The sequence below is a fragment of the Elephas maximus genome, chromosome 17 (assembly GCF_024166365.1).
Source record: "Elephas maximus indicus isolate mEleMax1 chromosome 17, mEleMax1 primary haplotype, whole genome shotgun sequence".
NCBI lineage: Eukaryota > Metazoa > Chordata > Mammalia > Proboscidea > Elephantidae > Elephas > Elephas maximus.
In genome coordinates this window covers 45,982,531-46,000,782 of record NC_064835.1, presented here as the reverse complement: position 1 = coordinate 46,000,782, position 18,252 = coordinate 45,982,531, and the positions used below count along the sequence as shown (strand labels likewise).

General features: G+C 41.9%; 1 gene segment (V, D, J or C); it reads right to left on the bottom strand.

Moving 5' to 3' along the window:
* Window positions 1-12,347: 12,347 nt before the first annotated feature.
* LOC126060258 (immunoglobulin kappa variable 3-11-like) lies at window positions 12,348-13,086 on the bottom strand. The segment is given in 2 exon segments: window positions 12,348-12,784; window positions 13,016-13,086. Coding segments are annotated over 2 exon segments (486 nt in total).
* Between the last annotated feature and the right edge of the window lie 5,166 nt (window positions 13,087-18,252).

The following is an 18,252-nucleotide window of genomic DNA, read 5'->3' as shown; positions in this document are numbered from 1 at the left end:
TAGTACAACAAACTACTGTGTTCCAAAATCAAGATATCCTCTCATAATAATGTGACCCCAATCATAAACCTCTTACCAGGGCAGAGGTGGGAGAAGGTCTCACTTATTAGACACTGTCACAGAGACTGCTGTGGTTTATTTGTTTTGATCATGCAAAAAAGTTGGCATGAAGTAGTCAGAAAATCGGCAGCTGGGCCTTCTCTGGCTCCAAAAGAGAGCAGGCCTCCTGCCCTTCCTGCTCGCTTCCTTCAAATATGCTTCCAGCCCTCACCCTGGGTGTCACTAGGTGGCCATTTGCAGTCCCATCTGACCCTCTCTAACCTGCGTCAACCCTGACTCCCAAATGCCTTTACTGCTGCCCCGGAACAGCACCTGCTCTCTAGGCCAAAGGCTACAGCCCCTATCCCCTGGGCATTCCTGTCCTTGGGTCCCTGATCAAGTTTATGTCAGAGAACACATCTCAGGGTTGAGAAAGTACTAGAGCTCTGCTTACTCTTGTGTAAAAGCAATGCAAGTTATGTCTTCCCAAACACATTTTCACAACAACAACAACAACAAATCCAAATATGAAAGTGAGGAAGAGAAAATAAGTTCCTTCCATCGGGGGAAAAACAAAATGTTTCTTGTATTTTACGAGTCAGAATTTGACCTTTTTCTGAAAAGAGGTTTTTAAAAAATCTATTTTGGCTGTGTCTGCACCCCTCACATTCCCTTTTCCCTACTTCTTGTTGTTACCTGCTGTTAAGTCGATTTGATATTTAAAATTCCAAGCTTCTCCTTTATAATAATGCCCTCAGCCAAACCAAGGACGCCATGGCCCCTCTCTTATTTCATCACATTCATCTCGCAAAACCTAAACCCTGGAAACTCCACCCTCCGCATACCTGCCTCCATGGCCCTAATGTGGCTGGAGAAAAACACATGATTATTCTGATTCTCTCACCACAAGTTTATGCACACTACCTCAGGACAGCCCTTAATCCTGCCTCACACTGGTACTTCATTTACCTGGTTGGTTCAGTCTCCACCCTTTCTCTCTTCATTTCTCTTCAAGTTTTAATACGTACTTCTCATCCTACCTTTCAGCAAATGACCTCATTTCCTGTGTCTTGGATGAGCTTCCACTAGCTCCTCTCATGCTTCTTCTGATCCACATGCATCTACACCCCCATGTGTGTGCTTCCTTCCTTCCTTCCTTCCTTCCTTCCTTCCTTCCTTCCTTCCTTCCTTCCTTCCTTCCTTCCTTCCTTCCTTCCTTCCTTCCTTCCTTCCTTCCCTCCTTCCCTCCCTCCCTCCCTCCCTCCCTCCCTCCCTCCCTCCCTCCCTCCCTCCTTCCTTCCTTCCTTCCTTCCTTCCTTCCTTCCTTCCTTCCTTCCTTCCTTCCTTCCTTCCTTCCTTCCTTCCTTCCTTCCTTCCTTCTTTCCTTCCTTCCTTCCTGCCTTCCTGCCTTCCTTCCTGCCTTCCTGCCTTCCTGCCTTCCTTCCTTCCTGCCTTCCTGCCTTCCTGCCTTCCTTCCTTCCTGCCTTCCTGCCTTCCTTCCTTCCTATTACTATAGATGAGCAGACAGCCTTCCTACCTGAGGCCCGGCCCTCTGCTCTTAAACACTTTTCCCTTCCAAGGGTATTTCTTGGCATTCCTCACCTCTCTTTTCTAAACTGTCCATGTTCCCCTCACTTTAGCATCATTCCTATCAGCATGAAACAGTATTTTTTAAAAAATCTTTCAATTTCACACCTCCCTCCAGTTATGTCCTCTTTCACTCTTCTCCTTTACCTTAAAGCTCATTGAAACACTTGTATGTAGTCACCAAACACAGACTGTCTCTTTTCATACTTCCTTGGGCTCCCTCCATTGAAGTTGTTAACCCCACCTCCTCATAGAAACTGCTCTACTCAAAGCCACCGAAGACTTCCACACTGGCCAATCCAGCGGTCACTTTTCAGTCCTCTTACCAAATACACCAGTGACGTTAAACACATTGGTGATGCCTTCCTCCTTAATATAGCCTCCTCACTGAGCTCCCGGGCATCACACGTCTTCTTTTCCGTCCACACTGCTCCTTCTCAGACTCCTTTGCTGGTTCCTCCTTGTCTCCCTTGCCTGAAAGCTCAGTCCCTGGGCATCTTTTGCTCTTCATCTATGCAACACTCATTTCATTGCTTCTCAGATTTAATTCTCCAGCCCATATCTCTCTGCTGAACTCCAAACTCAGGTCCAATTGTCTACTTGACAGCCACAGGTGGAGGTCTAATACACAACTCAAACCTAAAATTCCTGATTTTTCTCCCCAAATCCACTCCTCCCAAGATCTTTCCTCTCTGCCCTTCTAGTTACTCACAGTGAAACCTTGAAGTCATCCTGAGACTTCTCATGCTCTTTGACAAAATCTTCAGGGTACTGTACCGACAGGGTTAAACTGTTCCCCCTCCTCCCATCATATCAGGGCCTGTGAGCTCCTGATGAAGCATTCTGTGTAACAGCCCAACGTGCAACTTACTGCTGCTCTTCTCCAGACCGCTTCACTGCCCACTGCCTCACCCCCTCCATTCAGACAGGGGCAATTAGCCACAAAGCTGCCCTTCTTGCTGCCATATTGCACCCCTAATGCACTCTGATATGTGGTGTCCAGTTCCTGAAAATGCCAACGTATTCTCAGAAATTTCATGAGCTCTGCATAACCCTACAACTGCCCTAGACTCCCCAACCTCGGGGACCTTGATTTTAGACTTAGTCTCTGAACTCCTTGCTTGACTGGCTTGCAATAAATTCTACCTAATCTTTCTCAAAGGCCTGGTGTCTCTCAGTTGAATTGAAGGGTCACAGGGAACAGGACTCACCCTCGTCAGATTACAATATTGTAAAACTATTTTCAAAATATGCCACTCCTCATCCCCTCCACTGCCACTACCATCACCAAAGCAATTGTCCTCTCTACCTGGATGATGGTAATGGCCAGCTAACTGATACTTCTCCTGCCCTTGTCCCCCAAAGGGTTCCTGTTAAGCTACAAATCAAATCATGTCCTCTTTTGAAAACTATTCCAGTCATTATCACATCCTTTAAAATGAAAAGAAAATCCTTAAAGTAGCTTACAAATCCTACAAAATGAGCCCCTTCATTATTTTTTTGACCTTATCACCCACACTACCCTTCACAACGCTGCTTCACCAACACTGGCTTCCTTGCCTCTTTCCCAACATGCTGGTTACAGTTCTGCCTCAGAAATGTGTGATTTCGTCTAACTACAACACTTTTGCCTGGAGTTAATCCTATGACTCATTTTCTCACCACACTGAGTCTTTGATCAGTTCATTTCTTCTTAGTGCAGCCTTCCATCACCATCTATTGTACAGGAATTGCAAAAACACCCCAATTCTTTATCCCTCCCTGTTTCCATACTCCTGGTGACATGACTGCATAGCTGGTCCTATTAGGGCATAAGTGCTATTTGCCCTCTCCTTCAATATGAGTTGGTTGTGTGAATTGTGTTGATAGATAACATGCAGCAAAAGAGACACTGTGCCAGTATTGAACCTAGACTTCAACAGTACTCATGTGCTTTTACTTACTCTCTTGGAATTCTGCCAATTGCTATCACAACAAACTAGTTTCACTCTGGCAAGTGTTTAGAGAAATGTGGCCAAGTCACCTCAATAGCCACATCTGATGGCCAGCCAACTACAGACATGTGAAAGTAACCTGAGCCTTTCTACATGAGCTAGCACCCAAGTGACTTGCCAGATAACTGTAAATGCATGAACTTTCCAGACAAGATCAGTCAAGACTGGTCCATATCAACAGAACTCTTTATTGGTCCAACTCACCAATAGGCATGAAAGCAATAAAAATACTTATTGCTTCTAGCCACTGGGTTTTGTGGATGGTTTATGTGGATGGCAAGAGCTAACTGATACATCATCCTTATTCAAAGTGCTACTCATCTGTTGTGGATTGAAATATGTCCCACAAAAATGTTTGTCAACTTGGCTAGGCCATGATTTCCAGTATTGTGTGGTTGTCCAAGATTTTTTGATCTGATGTGATTAACCTATGTGTTATCAATCCTACATCTATGATGTTAATGAGGCAGAATTAGAGGCAGTTACATTAATGAGGCAGGACTCAAACTACAGGGTTAGGATTATCTCGACTTGATCTCTTTTGAAATATAAAAAAGAGACTCAAGCAGAGAGTAGAGACTTCTACCACCAAGAGTGAAGAGCCTGGAGGGGAGCTAGTTCTTTGGACTGGGTGTCTCTGTGCTGAGAAGCTCCTAGACCAGGGGGAAGATTGATGATAAAGACCTTTCTGCAGAGCTGACAGAGAGAGAAAGCCTTCTACTAGAGCTGGCATTCTTAATTGGGACTTCTAGCCTCCTAGGCTGTGAGAGAATAAATTTCACTTCATTAAACCCATCCCCTTGTGATATTCCACTTATAGCAGCACTAGAAAAATAAGACAACATCTTACACCAGCAAGCTCTTATTCTTTCCCCCTCTTTATTTTTCTTCAGTTCAGTTACAAAATTACTTAGTAAATTTTAACTTATCCATGTGTTTATTTTCCATCTTTCCCAACTAGGATGAAAGCAATGTATCTGAGTATGACAGATAGTAAGCTCTCAATGAATATATCTTGAGTGAATAAACGACATGGAAACTTTAACATCTATTCTTTGAAAATATTTCTCATTGTTAGAGAAAAGATGTTGTTATGTACATAAGAATCCTCACAGTATACTGATCAAGTCTTTTTGAGATGACTCTGATGCCACATTTTATCAATACATGTATTTGAGAAGAAAATACAGAAATAACACTAGAATACCTGGAGTTTTTGTATTATTACACTGAGATGAGAATGTTAATTAAATGTTGTCAGAAGCATTCAATTATAGCCGAACAAAGAACCCTGGGTGGCAGCAGTGGTTCAGTGGTAGAATTCTTGCCTCAATGCAGGAGACCTGGGTTTAATGCCCAGCCAATGCTCCTCAAACACAGGCACTACTCCTCTGTCAGTGGAGGCTTGCATATTGCTATGACATTGAACAGATTTTAGGGAAACTTCCAGACTAAGACCAACTAGGGAGAAAGGCACGGAGATCAACATAGAAAAATCAGCCAGTGACAAACCTATGAATTACCATGACCCGATCCCATTCTGCATGAAATCACTCTTGTTGTAGGAACCACAGCAGCTAACAAGAAAAAAGAAACATGATTTCCTTCAGTTAACAAGTTAGACTGGGGTGCCCAGGGAATGAACTTAAAGTTGTCAGTTAATGAAAAAAGATGTGGGAATAATACCATTTATTTCTAGAGTGAAAGCTTAATGAATTAGACACTTGCTTTTGAAAGAATGAAAACCACTGAAAGAAGTGGAGAGAAGAGAAAGGTCAATAAAAAAGGAGGTACAACAGAGAAACACCATCAGTGACACTGACCAGAAAGGCTTGGCCAAAAAGGGGATCTGTGGAAGGAAAAAGAAAGAGAAGAATACTTCCTTCTATGGGGGAGGTTCAGAATATGAAGGGCTAAAGATTTAATCTTGGGATAGTCAAGAGTTAAGGGGTAATTACAGGGAAAGGAAAAAGTCAGGGAGACAAGGAATTAAATTGGGAATATTCCAGGGTCAAGATGGCACAGGGAAGAGAGTACTCATCTCTCAGGGTGTAAAACTCACTGAGTGCTTCTCCAGATGAGCCTTGTGATCTAGCCATGTGAAACATACAGGTTTCTGTACTATGAAAATTCCTGACATGAGAAAGGCTATAAGAAATGTTTATAGCATTTTTCTATAGTAATGTCCCACAAAAAGGAGTTTAGAAAAGTCCTTGGCTCTTACTTTCCTCAAGGGCCAAAGGAATTAGTCAGGAGATGCAGTATCTGGGTCAGACAGAGGAAGTGTGTATGTTCTGCTGGTACCAGGCTAAGGTGATGCTAACACTCTGGCTGGACTTGTTCTGATGGTGACCGTTTCTCCTGGAGACACAGTCAGGGAGACTGGAGGCTGGGTTATCACGATGTCTCCACTGTCACATGCAATCAGAGAGGACAATTACCTTACATACATGTATACACACACTTTTTCATAGGCACATTAAAATATGCCATTTTAAATGTGCATTTTACTGGAATACATTTCACACATAAATGAGTCAATTTTGGACATAGCCATCATTTCCCACTAGGTCTTAATATCATTGTTCAGCTCTACAAAGATACTTCTATCAAGGGATTGAGGCAATTTTCGTATCTCACCAGAGACCCAGAGCAACAGGGACATGAGGGCACAGCCTGGAACACCATCTTGCTGCCTCCACCTGTCTGATAAAAATCAGTGCACATTGCAAAGCCCCCATTTATATAATCCGAGCAGCCAGACTGGGCCTGGAGGGTCTATGCAAAGCCATCATTGAACTTGGAAGCAAACTCCATGGACAGAAAAAATAAGCAAGTTTTCCTTGGAAAGTTGCATGTGAAAGTCAATGCTCCAAGGAGTTTAACCCCAAGTGTGTATGGTCTATGCGTGTCTGGACCTCTCCAACCTTGAAATTAGTTCCAGATAACCCAAATCATAGAACCAACAAATGGAAGCTGCTCTGGAAGAGGGCACACCCAACATAAATCTGCAGAACACCTGACAAATAATATTTCAAAGACTGATACCACCAAGAAGTCAGACATTCTTGATATCCAAGAGAATAAGATTACTAGGTTATGAATATGAATGTGATGCAAGTGAAATAACAGAGAAAAAATCGAGTCCTCCTTACAATTTAGACTTGGGAGTTACTTGAGTTTTTATAAAGAAATTAATGATAACCTTTACATTCCAGGCAAGGCACAGAAAACTAAAAGCAGGGGTACTAGAGATCTGAAAAAACATTTTTCTAGAAATTACATATAGAACACACTTCTGTCAGTTTGTCATCCTGTGGGGACTTATGTGTTGCTTTGATGCTGGAAGTTATTCTGCCCTTATAATAATACCAGCAGGATCATGACAGTGAACAGATTTCAGCTGAGCTTCCAGACTAAGACAGACTAGAAAAAGGACCTGGTGGTCTGCTTCTGAAAGAGTTAGCCAGTGAAATCTTATTAATAGCAACAGAACAATATCTGTTAAATAGTGCCAGAAGATGAGTCCCTGAGGTTGAAAGACACTCAAAAGAGGGCTGAGGGAGAGCTGCCTCCTTAAAGCAGAGTTGACCTTAATGAAATCTATGTAGTCAAGTTTTCAGGATATTCATGTGCTGATGTGCCATGATTCAAAAGGAGAAGAAACAACTCAACACATCCATTAATAATCTAAATGTGGAATGTACAAAATACGAGTCTAGGAAAATGAACATTGTCAAAAATGAAATAGAAAGCATAAACATCAATATTTTAGTCATTACTCAGCTGAAATGGACTGGCGTTGGTCTTTTTGAATCAGAAAATCATATGGTCTACTATGTAGGGAATGATAACTTGAAGAGGAATGGCATTGCATTCATCATGAAAAAAAAAATACAAAGTACAATGCTGTCAGGGATAGACTAACATCCAGACATTTAAAAGGAAGACTGGTTAATTTGACTATTACTCAAATTTATCCACAAACTACTAAGGTCAGAGATGAAGAAATACAAGATTTTTACCAACTTCTGCAGTCTGAAATTGATCGTATATGAAATTAGGATGCACTGATAATTACTGGTGATTGGAATGCAAAAGCTGGAAAAAAAAAGGGTCATTATTTGGAAAATATGGACTTTGTGATAGAAATGATGCCAGAGACTGCATGAATGAATATTGCAAGACCAAAGACTTCTTCATTGCAAATACCTTTTTCCACCAATATAAATGGCGACTATACACATGGACCCCACAAGATGGAATCCACAGAAATCAAATTAACTACGTCTGTGGAAGGAAAGGAGTGAAAAGCTCAATATCATAAGTCAGAACAAGGTCAGGGCTTGACTGCAAATCAGACCATCAATTACTCATGTGAAAGTTCAAGTCAAAACTGAGGAAAGTTAGAACCAGTCCTTGAGAGCCAAAGAATGACCTTGAGTATATCCCACCTGAATTTACAGACCGTCTCAGGAACAGAGTTGACACGTTGAACACTAATGACCAAAAACCAGGTGAGTTGTTGAATGACATCAAGGATATCATACATGAAGGAAGCAAGAGGTCACGAAGATGACAGGAGGGAAAGGGAGACCTAAATGGATGTCAGAAGAGACTCTGAGAATTGCTCTTGAATGTCAAGTAGCTAAAGCAAAAGGAAAAAATGATGCAGTAAAAGAGCTAAACAGAAGTTTTTGAAGGGCAGCTCGAGAAGACAAAGTAAAGTATTATGCTGACATGCGCAAAGGTCTGGAGATAGAAAATCAAAGGGAAGCACATGCTCAGCATTTCTCAGGCTGAAAAAACTGAAGAAAAAATTCAAGTCTCAACCTGCATTACTGAGGGATTCTACGAGGACAATGCTAAACAACACATGAAGCATCAAAAGAAGATGGAAGGAATACACAGAGTAACTATACACAAAAGAATAGGTCAACTTTCAAACATTTCAGCAGGTAACATACGATCAGGAACTGATAGCAATGAAGGAAGAAGTTCAAGATGCACTGAAAGCATTGGGGAAAAACAAGACTCTGGGAATTGACCCAATACCAATGGAGATGTTTCAACAAACAGATGCAGTGCTGGCAGTTCTCAGTTGTCTATGCCTAGAAGCTTGGAAGACAGGTATGTGCCCAACCTCCCAGAAAAGTTCCATATTTATGCCTATTCTCATGAAAGGTAATCCAACTGGGTGTAGAAATTATTGAACAATATTCATTCAAAAATGGCTACAGCAGTATATTGACAGGGACCTGCCAGAAATGCAAGCCAGATTCAGAAAACAATGTGGAACAAGGGATATCATTGCTAATGTCAGATGGATCTTGGCTGAAAGCAGATAAAACCAGAAAGTTGTTTACCTGTATTTTATTGACTATGCAAAGCATTCAACTGTGTAGTTTTTAAAAAATTATGGATAACAATTGGGAAGAATGGGAATTCCAGAACGCCTAAATGTGCTCATGAGGGACCTGTACATAGATCAAGAGGCAGTCGTTCAAACAGAATAACGAGATACTAGGTGGTTTACAGAAGCCCTGGTTAAGTGCTACAGCTGCTAACCAAAGGGTCAGCAGTTCGAATCTGCCAGGCGCTCCTTGGAAACTCTATGGGGCAGTTCTACTCTGTCCTATAGGGTCGCTATGAGTCAGAATTGCCTCAATGGTACTACGTGTTTTTTTTTTTTTTTGGCATGGTTTACAGTCAAAAAAAGTGTGTGGCACAGTTGTATCCTTTCACCATACTTATTCAGTCTCTCTGCTGAGCAAATAACTTGACCAGATGGATTCTGTGAAGAAGAATGAGGAATCAGGATTGGAGGAAGACTCTTTACCAACCTGTGTGATGCAGATGACACAAACTTGTTTGCTGAAAATGAAGAGGACTTGAAGCATTTACTGATGAAGATCAAAGACCACAGCCTTCAGTACGGATTACGCTTCAACATAAAGAAAACAAAAATCCTCACAACTGGGCCAATAAGTAACATCATGATAAATGGAGAAAATACTGAAATTGTCATGGATTTCATTGTCCTTGGATCCACAATCAATGCCCACAGAAACAGCATTCGAGAAATCAAAGGATGCATTGCACTGGGCAATTTGGCTGCAAAAGACCTCTTTAAAAGGTTACAAATCAAAGATGTCATTTTAAAGACTAAGGTGTATAAGAACCAAGCCATGATGTTTTCAATCACTTCTTTTTCGTGTGAAAGTTGGGCAATGAATAAGGAAGACCAAAGAAGAATTGACGTCTTTGAATTAACGTGTTGGCGAAGAATATTGAACAGACACCATGGACGTCCAGAAGAAGGAACAAATTTGTGTTGGAAGAAGTACAGCCAGAGTGATCTTTAGGAGGGAGGATGGAGAAACTTCGTCTCACATACGCTGGATAAGTTATCAGGAGGGATCAATCCCTGCAGAAGGACATTATGCATAGGAAAGTAAAGAGTCAACAAAAAAAGAGAAAGACCCACAACAAGATGGATTGACTCAGTGCTTGCAACAATGGGCTCAAATAACAAAATTGCGAGAATGGCAATGTTTCATCATCTTGTTCATAGGGTCACTAAGAGTCGGAACTGACTGGACAGCACCTAATAACAACAACAACAAAATGAGCAATATACTAATGAAATTTTTTTTTGCAACTCCAAAAAATCAGAAATGTAAAATGGTTAGTATAAACATTAATATTCAAGGACAAAAATTTTGATGAAGATCTAACACTGTCAAATATTGAAATATATTCTTATTAGTCAGGGCTTTTGATTGCAAACAAGAGAGACCAACCAAGTCCAAACTAAGCAGAAAATGAAATGATTACTGGGTGATATGCAGTTTTGAATGAAAGTCTACAGAACATGGTGTAGAAAATGTACGTGAAATGAGTTGGCAAAAGCACAGTTCATGATAAAGCAGAGAAGGAGGTTGTATATGATTCCACCACCATCACAGATGGAGTGGCTCCACCACTACTGGACACCAGTGATGGAACACTGGGCATTGGAAGCCTCTGCTACCATTCTGTTTGCAAACATTTTTGACTCTGTGAATTGAGCTATATCAGTACCATTTCCTCATGAAGAGTTTCAATAAGTGCTCTTCAAGTATATATTTCCATTCCCAGAAACTGGAATCAACCAAAATCAAACCCATTACCATTGACTTGATTCCAATCCATGGCAACCACATATGTTACAGAGCAGCCCTGAGCTCCATATACTTTTCTGTGCTGTAATCTTCATGGAAGCAGACCACTCATTAAGCCTTTCTTCTGTGGCTCCGCTGGGTGGGTCCCAACTGCCAAGCTTTAGGTTAGTAGCTGAGCACAAACTATTTGCACCACTCAGGGTCCTACAGCAAGTGGAATAGGAAAACTAAAATATAACTATTTTCATCAGAGAATCCACAAAAGAGTATATGCCATATTCAAATAGTACATCCCTATTTGAAAGGTAAGAAACATGCAGTTTACAAGTTTATGAACCACTATCCTGTGATCTAAGAAGTTCACCATTACGCTTCAAGGTTCTCTGCATAAATGTTCCCTTGCCACACCCCACCCTGAGCTCACACCAGCTGACCTGAACCTCATAAAAAGCTATGCAGGATAGAAACTGTTGAACCTGTGTGTGCTTTCTTGTGTATGTTCTCAACAGCAATAACAACAACAACAAAAAAGAAACCATTGCCAATTGAGTCAATTCCAACTCATAGGGACCTATTGGACAGAGTAGAACTGTCCCATAGAGTTTTCAAGGAGCAGCCAGTAGATTTGAACTGCTTATTTTTTGGTTAGCAAACATAGCTGTTAGCCACTGTGCAACCAGGGCTCCTACAACCAAATAAAAAATTAAAAAAAAAATAAAGCCATGAAACAGAATTTCATGGGGGATGGAATCTACGCAACATCACACAAAGAGAAGCTGCAGGACGGGCACGACCCAGACGCTAGGCTAATGCACTACTATGTTCCAGGTGAGATAAAACCTAGACATGGAGTTTTCTCTCCAGAGCGATCCTCCTATTCAGAAAGAACCATGATTTCCTTCAGTCACTAAATTAATCTTGGGTTACCAAGGGATTAATTGACAGAGGAAGTAATGAAAAAAGAACATGGTAAAACTGGCCCCTGTTTCTAGAGTGATAGGGTTAATGAGTTAGAGACTGGCCTTTGAAAGAATGAGTGCCACTGAAAGACATGAAGAGAGGAGAAAAGGGCAGTAAAATGGGAGCTTAGAGCAGGAAACACCTTCATTGACATTGCCCAGGAAGGCTTGGCTGGAAAACAGAATCCATGGAAGGAAAAAGTAAGACAGGAAGATCACCTTCCATGAGGGAAGTTTTAAACACGAAGGGCCCAGATTTATTTATTTATTTATTTATTTAGGGCCAGAGCTCTGAGGGGTAACTGCAGAAAAGGAAGGAGTCCAGGAATATAAGGAATTAAAATGAGAATGTCCTAGAGCAAAGAAGGCACAAGGAAGATAGAACTAATCTTTCAGGGCATAAAACTCACTGGACCCTTCCCCAAATCAGTCATGTGATCTATCCTTGTAAAACAAGCAGGTTCCTGTGATATGAAAACTCCTGACAAAGCCTACGAGAGATTTTTAGAGCATTCTTTTTTGTATAATTTACCACAAAAGGGGATCCAGAAGAAGCCAAATCCCTTACGTTTCTCCTGGAACCTGCAAATACTCCAAGGAATTAGTCAGGAGATGTGGCCTTTGGGGCAGACGGAGGAAGAGTGCATGTTCAGGGCTGAGCAGAAAGGAAGCACCTGGTGCACAGAAGATTCACAGGCCTGTAGCCCTCGGGAGGAGGTTTGTGTTCCAGGCTGAAGCACTGTGGGAGGTGGGTTATTACCTTGCAGACAATAATAAACTGCGGCATCATCAGCCTGGAAGTTGCTGATGGTGAGAGTGAAGTCTGTCCCAGACCCACTGCCTCTGAACCGGTCAGGGACACCAGATGCCCGGTTGGATGCACCGTAGATGAGCAGCTTAGGAGCCTGTCCTGGCTTCTGCTGTAACCAGTATAAGTAGCTGCTCACACTCTGGGTGGCCTTGCAGTTGATGGTGACCGTTTCTCCTTGAGACTTAGCCAGAGAGGTTGGAGACTGGGTCAGCACAATGTCACCACTGGCACCTGCAATTGGAGTGGACAGTTACCATGGATACATTTACATGGTACACACACTTTTTCACACATACATTAAAATATACCATTCATACCACAACATCTAATAATATTACATATCAGCAAATAAAATTGTTTCCATTTTGCAACTAACTGTCATTTCCCACTATTTGTTAAAACCATTTTTCAACTCTAGAAAGATACTACTCTAGAGAGATTGAAACACTTTTCATTTCTCACCAGAGGCCCAGAGCAACAGGGACATGAGGACCAGAGTGTGTGGCACCATCTTGCTGGCCCTGCCTGCCTGATGCAGATCAGCTCCCGTAGCAAAGGCCCTGTTTATAGTATCTGAGCAGCCAGCCTGGTGTTGGAGGGGCCTATGCAAATCAGTCAGTGAATTGAAAGCAAATTACATGGGTGATAGTTTGTGAAACTAGCCAATGTACTTCAAGAGCCAAATATATCACATAAAGTATAATTTTATGACTAGAAAAGACAAAGCAGGGTCATAGAAGCTCTAATGTCTCTCAAAAAAAGAAAAGAAAAGAAAACTTGCAGTCCAGTGGATTCCAACTCATGACAACCCCATGTGTTACACAGTGGGGCTGCTCCATAGGGTTTTCTTGTCTGTATTCTTTATAGAAGCAGATTGACAGGCTTTTCTTCCAGGGTACCACTCAGTGTGTTTATACTGCCAAAGTGTAGGTTAGCAGCCCATCACAACTGCTTGAAACACCTATAATCTAATGAAAAGCTTCAATTTTAACTTAAAAACAATTTTAAATGGGTTCAGATTCCATAAACGTTGGACTAGTTTCCTGAAATGAACAGTTTTGTGAAACAATAAAATAAGCTGGAAAAAAAAAAAAAAACAAGGAAAGGGAAGAATATGGGAAATTTTTGCCTCAGTGTTTGATAAAAATTTATAGCTAGAAACTGTCTGAGCTCTGAAGATACTTGTATCCTGAAGGATACCTAAAAGACACTGCAAGCACTTGTGATTGGATTCCAGGGCTATGGAAGTGTAGAGAAATGGAAAACAGGCCCAGAATTTACTCGTATTGAAAGTCCTCAGGGAGCCTACATTGAGCTACAGTCCAGGAGGGCTCTGATCACAAAGGAAGTGTGAACCAAAGAGAAAGTGGGATCTATCATGCCCACAGTGGATAGGACCTGATAAGAGGGCTCTAGAATCATTTGTGGAAATAGAGAAGGAAAAACAAGCAGGATTTCATTGTAAAGTTGTGATTGAATGCCATCTCTTCAAAGAGTTTCAGTCCAGGTATGGATGGCCTCGGTGGGCCTGGAAGTCTTCAGCCTTGAAGGTGAGACTTCACCTCTCTTACTTGGGATATATTATCAGGAAGGACCAGTCCTTGCAGGAGATCATGCGTCAGAAAGGAGAGTGTCAGAGAAAAAGGGAAAGAGCCTCAAAGAAATGGGTTGACACAGTGGCTGCAACATTGGGCTCAAACACAGCAAAGGCTGTGAGGATGGCTCAGGACCAGGGAGTGTTTCGGTTTGTTGTACACAGAGGGTCACTATCAGTTGGACCCAATGTGATGATGCAGAACAACAACATGATATGAATACGAATGTGATGCAACAGAAATAACAGGGAACGAATGTTCTGTTCACACTTCACATTTGGGCGTTATACGAGTTTATTCAAAGAAACAAATGACAAACTTAACATTGTATGCAAGGCACAGAAAAAAAAATGGGCACACTTCAGATCTGAAGAAGAACAAGTTGAATTTCTACAAAGTAGAAATAGAGTCACCAAAATTTTAAAACTCAGTGGAAGACAGACTTCCACTTGTAGGCTAGATGGAATAACAAGGGCAAGACTTACCGTCACTCATGAAGGAAACAAAAAATAATCAACTAATTAAAAATTATATTTAACAGTTAATACACTCAGCTCCTAGTCCTAGCCTCAAAACCAAAAATAAATAAATAAACAAAAACCTGGCCATCTACTTCCGAGATTAATCTTTGAAAATCATACCATTGACACACATGGGGTCACCATGAGTCAGAATCAAGCCAACAGCAAATGACTTTTCATCTTACAGAAGTGCATGGCTAGGTCTATCTTCCAAGGCCTCACGGGTGGATTTGAACTGCTAACCTTTCTGTTGTAGTCTTGCAGAAACATTAGCTCCACATCACAAGTTAAATCTTCATTTGGGGAAGATAATCCAAGACCATAGGAGCCCATCACTGCCATATTCAAAGAGTAAGTCAGAAAAGAGCATCTACAAGATTTTTTTACCACAAACCTGTGCTCTAAGACTTTTACCATCAAAGCCCCTGGCTCTTGCCGTGAATGTGCACTCACCACCACTCACCCTGGGCTCAGCCCTGCTAATCTGAGCCTCATAAATGGAGCCTTTTCTGGAGAGTGGAACCTGAACAACATCACACAAGAGAGAAGCTGCAGGATGGTGACACCATCCAGAACCTCAGGCTCCTACTCTGCTCTGTTCCAGGGGAGAGGATATTTGCAAACCTAGCAATGGAGTTTTCTCTTCAGAGTAGTCCTTCCATTCAGGGCTAAAATTTTAAAATGAGATATGAAAAAATGCCACCAGCAATAGAGGCCTGTCCACTTAAAGCACATAGAGATTATTTTGGTTTGGTGTTTTCTTCTATCCCTGATTGCACAGAATCTCTGCATCATCCCATGGGCCTGTCATTGCAGGTTCCTGCCAGCAGATGGCGGTGACACAGTCTCCAGAACCCCTGGCTGTCTCCCTGGGAGAGAGTCCCCAGCAGCTGAAGGGCCAGACTTCATATGATTCGAACTCATTGAATTTTATTGAGAGATGTTATAGGATATAACATGGTCTATCTTAGCAAGTGTTTTAAAACAAAGGCGTTCCTTGCTGCTGTGTGGAGAGTGTCCTCTAATGTCAGTTATGTCAGGATGGTGGATAGCATTGTTCAGTCTCCTACATCCTAACTGGCCGCACTGCATGCTGGACCTGCTACAGAGCCTCTACTATGAGGCCGTCTCAACGCTGGCCGACTCTATGTACCTGGTGTATGGGCCACGCCGGTATACCTGGGGGTGGAATGAAGGTCCAGAACTCAAAGAGGCCTACCAGGTGTTTCCTTCCTTTAAGAAAAAAGGCACACGGTAAAGACGCTGAGGTAGAATGTATATTCCCCCTTACACCTTGTCTATGGGGCACACAACATTTATCTTATTGTGGGGACAATATTTCACGCAATTTTGTGCCAGCTATAGAGGACAGTTCTCAGAAATAAAAGCTTAAGATCACCTTCAACTAGGGGACATCAGCCACCAGACCTCAGCCAACATGCTGCCTGGTGACCCAGGAAGAGCCTCCGGGTCGTTTTCAGACCCCCGAGCTCATCTCGACTTGATCCCTGGATTCGTGCTCTACTTAGCCAGTTGCCATGTTGTCAGCTGAGACTCCTGGTGACCCCGTGTGTGTAAGAGTAGAACTGGGCTCCGTAGGGTTTTCAGTGGCTGACTGGTCTGAAGCAGGCCAACTTGCCTTTCTCCTGATAAGCCTCTTGGAGACTCAAACTTCCAGCCTTTTGCTCAGCAGCCAAGTGTTTGAACTGCTTGCACCACCCAGGGACTCCTGAGCTCTAGGTTAATAACCTGCTGCTGTTGAGGCAATTCCGAGTCATAGAAACCTTTCTGGACAGAGCAGAACTGCCCCCATAGGGTTTCTTTATGGAAGCGGGTGATCTAGTTAACCCACTGCCTTTGAGTTGATTCTGACTCATAGCGACCCTCTAGGACAGAGTTGAAGTGCTCCATAGAGTTTCCAAGGGTGTAAATCTTTAACAGAAGAGAACTGCCCCATCTTTCTCCTGCAGAGCAGATGGTGGATTCAAACCACAGACCTTTTGGTTACCATCCAAGCTCTTTAACCACTGCAAAACCAAGGCTCCTTGTTAGGAGGGCCAAACATTGGAGAGTGTAGATTCTGTACTTCTTTTTTGTTTAGGAAACTCTGGTGGCGTACTGGTTAAGAGTTCGGCTGCTAACCCAAAGGTTGGCAGTTTGAATCCCCCAGGCGCTCCTTGGAAACCTCATGGGGTGATTCTACTCTGTCCTATAGGGTCACTATGAGCCCCATCCCACTCCACTCCAAGTTTGGTTTTCGGTCCTAAGTCAACAGCACATTAGGGGGCACTTGGGTCAAATTCTTGACATGTTTCTCCTGTTTCAGCTTGCAGCCAAAATGTTCTCTGTATTTGCCCAACACATTAAAGTGTTACTGTTATAAAACCGAAAAAACAAACCAAACTCACTGCCATTGAGTCAAATTCTTCCTCCCTCTCTTTCTCTCTCTGTCTCCCTTTTCCTCTCTCCCTCTCTCTGTTTGCCTGCAAATGTTAATCTCGGGCAACCTTCATAAGAGGTTTTCCACTATCTTTTTTCTGTACAGGTTCTGAGAGTAGAAGAGCTACTGTTACAACCAATGTTAATTGTATAGTTTGAATCCAAGGTACATCAGTTTTACCAAATCTTGTAACTTTAGTATCAAATCAGAAACAAAAGATATTGCTTTTTTGCTACTCAGAAATATTATTGACAAGCAAACACATGCTATACTTTTTTTCATATAATCAAATTTTGCCCTTTTTAATATGAAAATCATTAAAAAAAAATACCAAACACATTGTCTTCGTGGTATTTCCAAATAATGTTTACCCCATGTGTGTCACAGCAGAAGTGAGCTCCACAGGGTTTCCTTCACTGTAATCTTTATGGAAACTGAGTTCCTGGCCTTTCTTTGGTGGCAGCAGTGGGAGGATTTGAGTCATCAATGTTTCGTTTAGTTGGTGAGTGCAAACTGTTTGTGCCACCCTGAGACTACTTGAATCTTTACTTTGCCTTGAAAAAATACTGCTGGCGCATTCTGGGATGGACAATGAAGACTGATTCTGATAATCAGTTTCAAATGTCACCCAGGGCTGCCAAGATACTCGCCTATGAGAGAACCAAATAAGGAGGTTCCTAATTTCCAAGGAAAAGAGGATGAAAGAGGAGTGAGATCTGCCCAAGTAAGTTTCCATCTAGTTCTTATAGCCTTTAAATTTTTGTTCAACTTTATGGTTTTATCCTCTGACTATTCTAGGGAGTACAAATTGATTTGGTTTGGTTTCATTTTATCTTATTGTATTATTTCATTATAACCTATTTAATTCAATTTGATTTTGCTCAAATTGATTCAATTATATTCAATTTATTACTGACCCTCCATTCTCCACTTGGCCTAAGAGCTGTTCTGGAGGGGTCAACATACAAATTTCTAGAAGTACTCTGAGTCATCTAGTGCTACTATAAGAGAAATACCACCAGTAGATGACTTTAACAAGGAGAAATTTATTCTCTCACAGTCTAGTAGGTTTCAAGTCCAAACTCAGGATGTCGGCTCCAGGAGAAGGCTTTTTCTCTCTATTGGCTCTGGAGGAAGAATCCT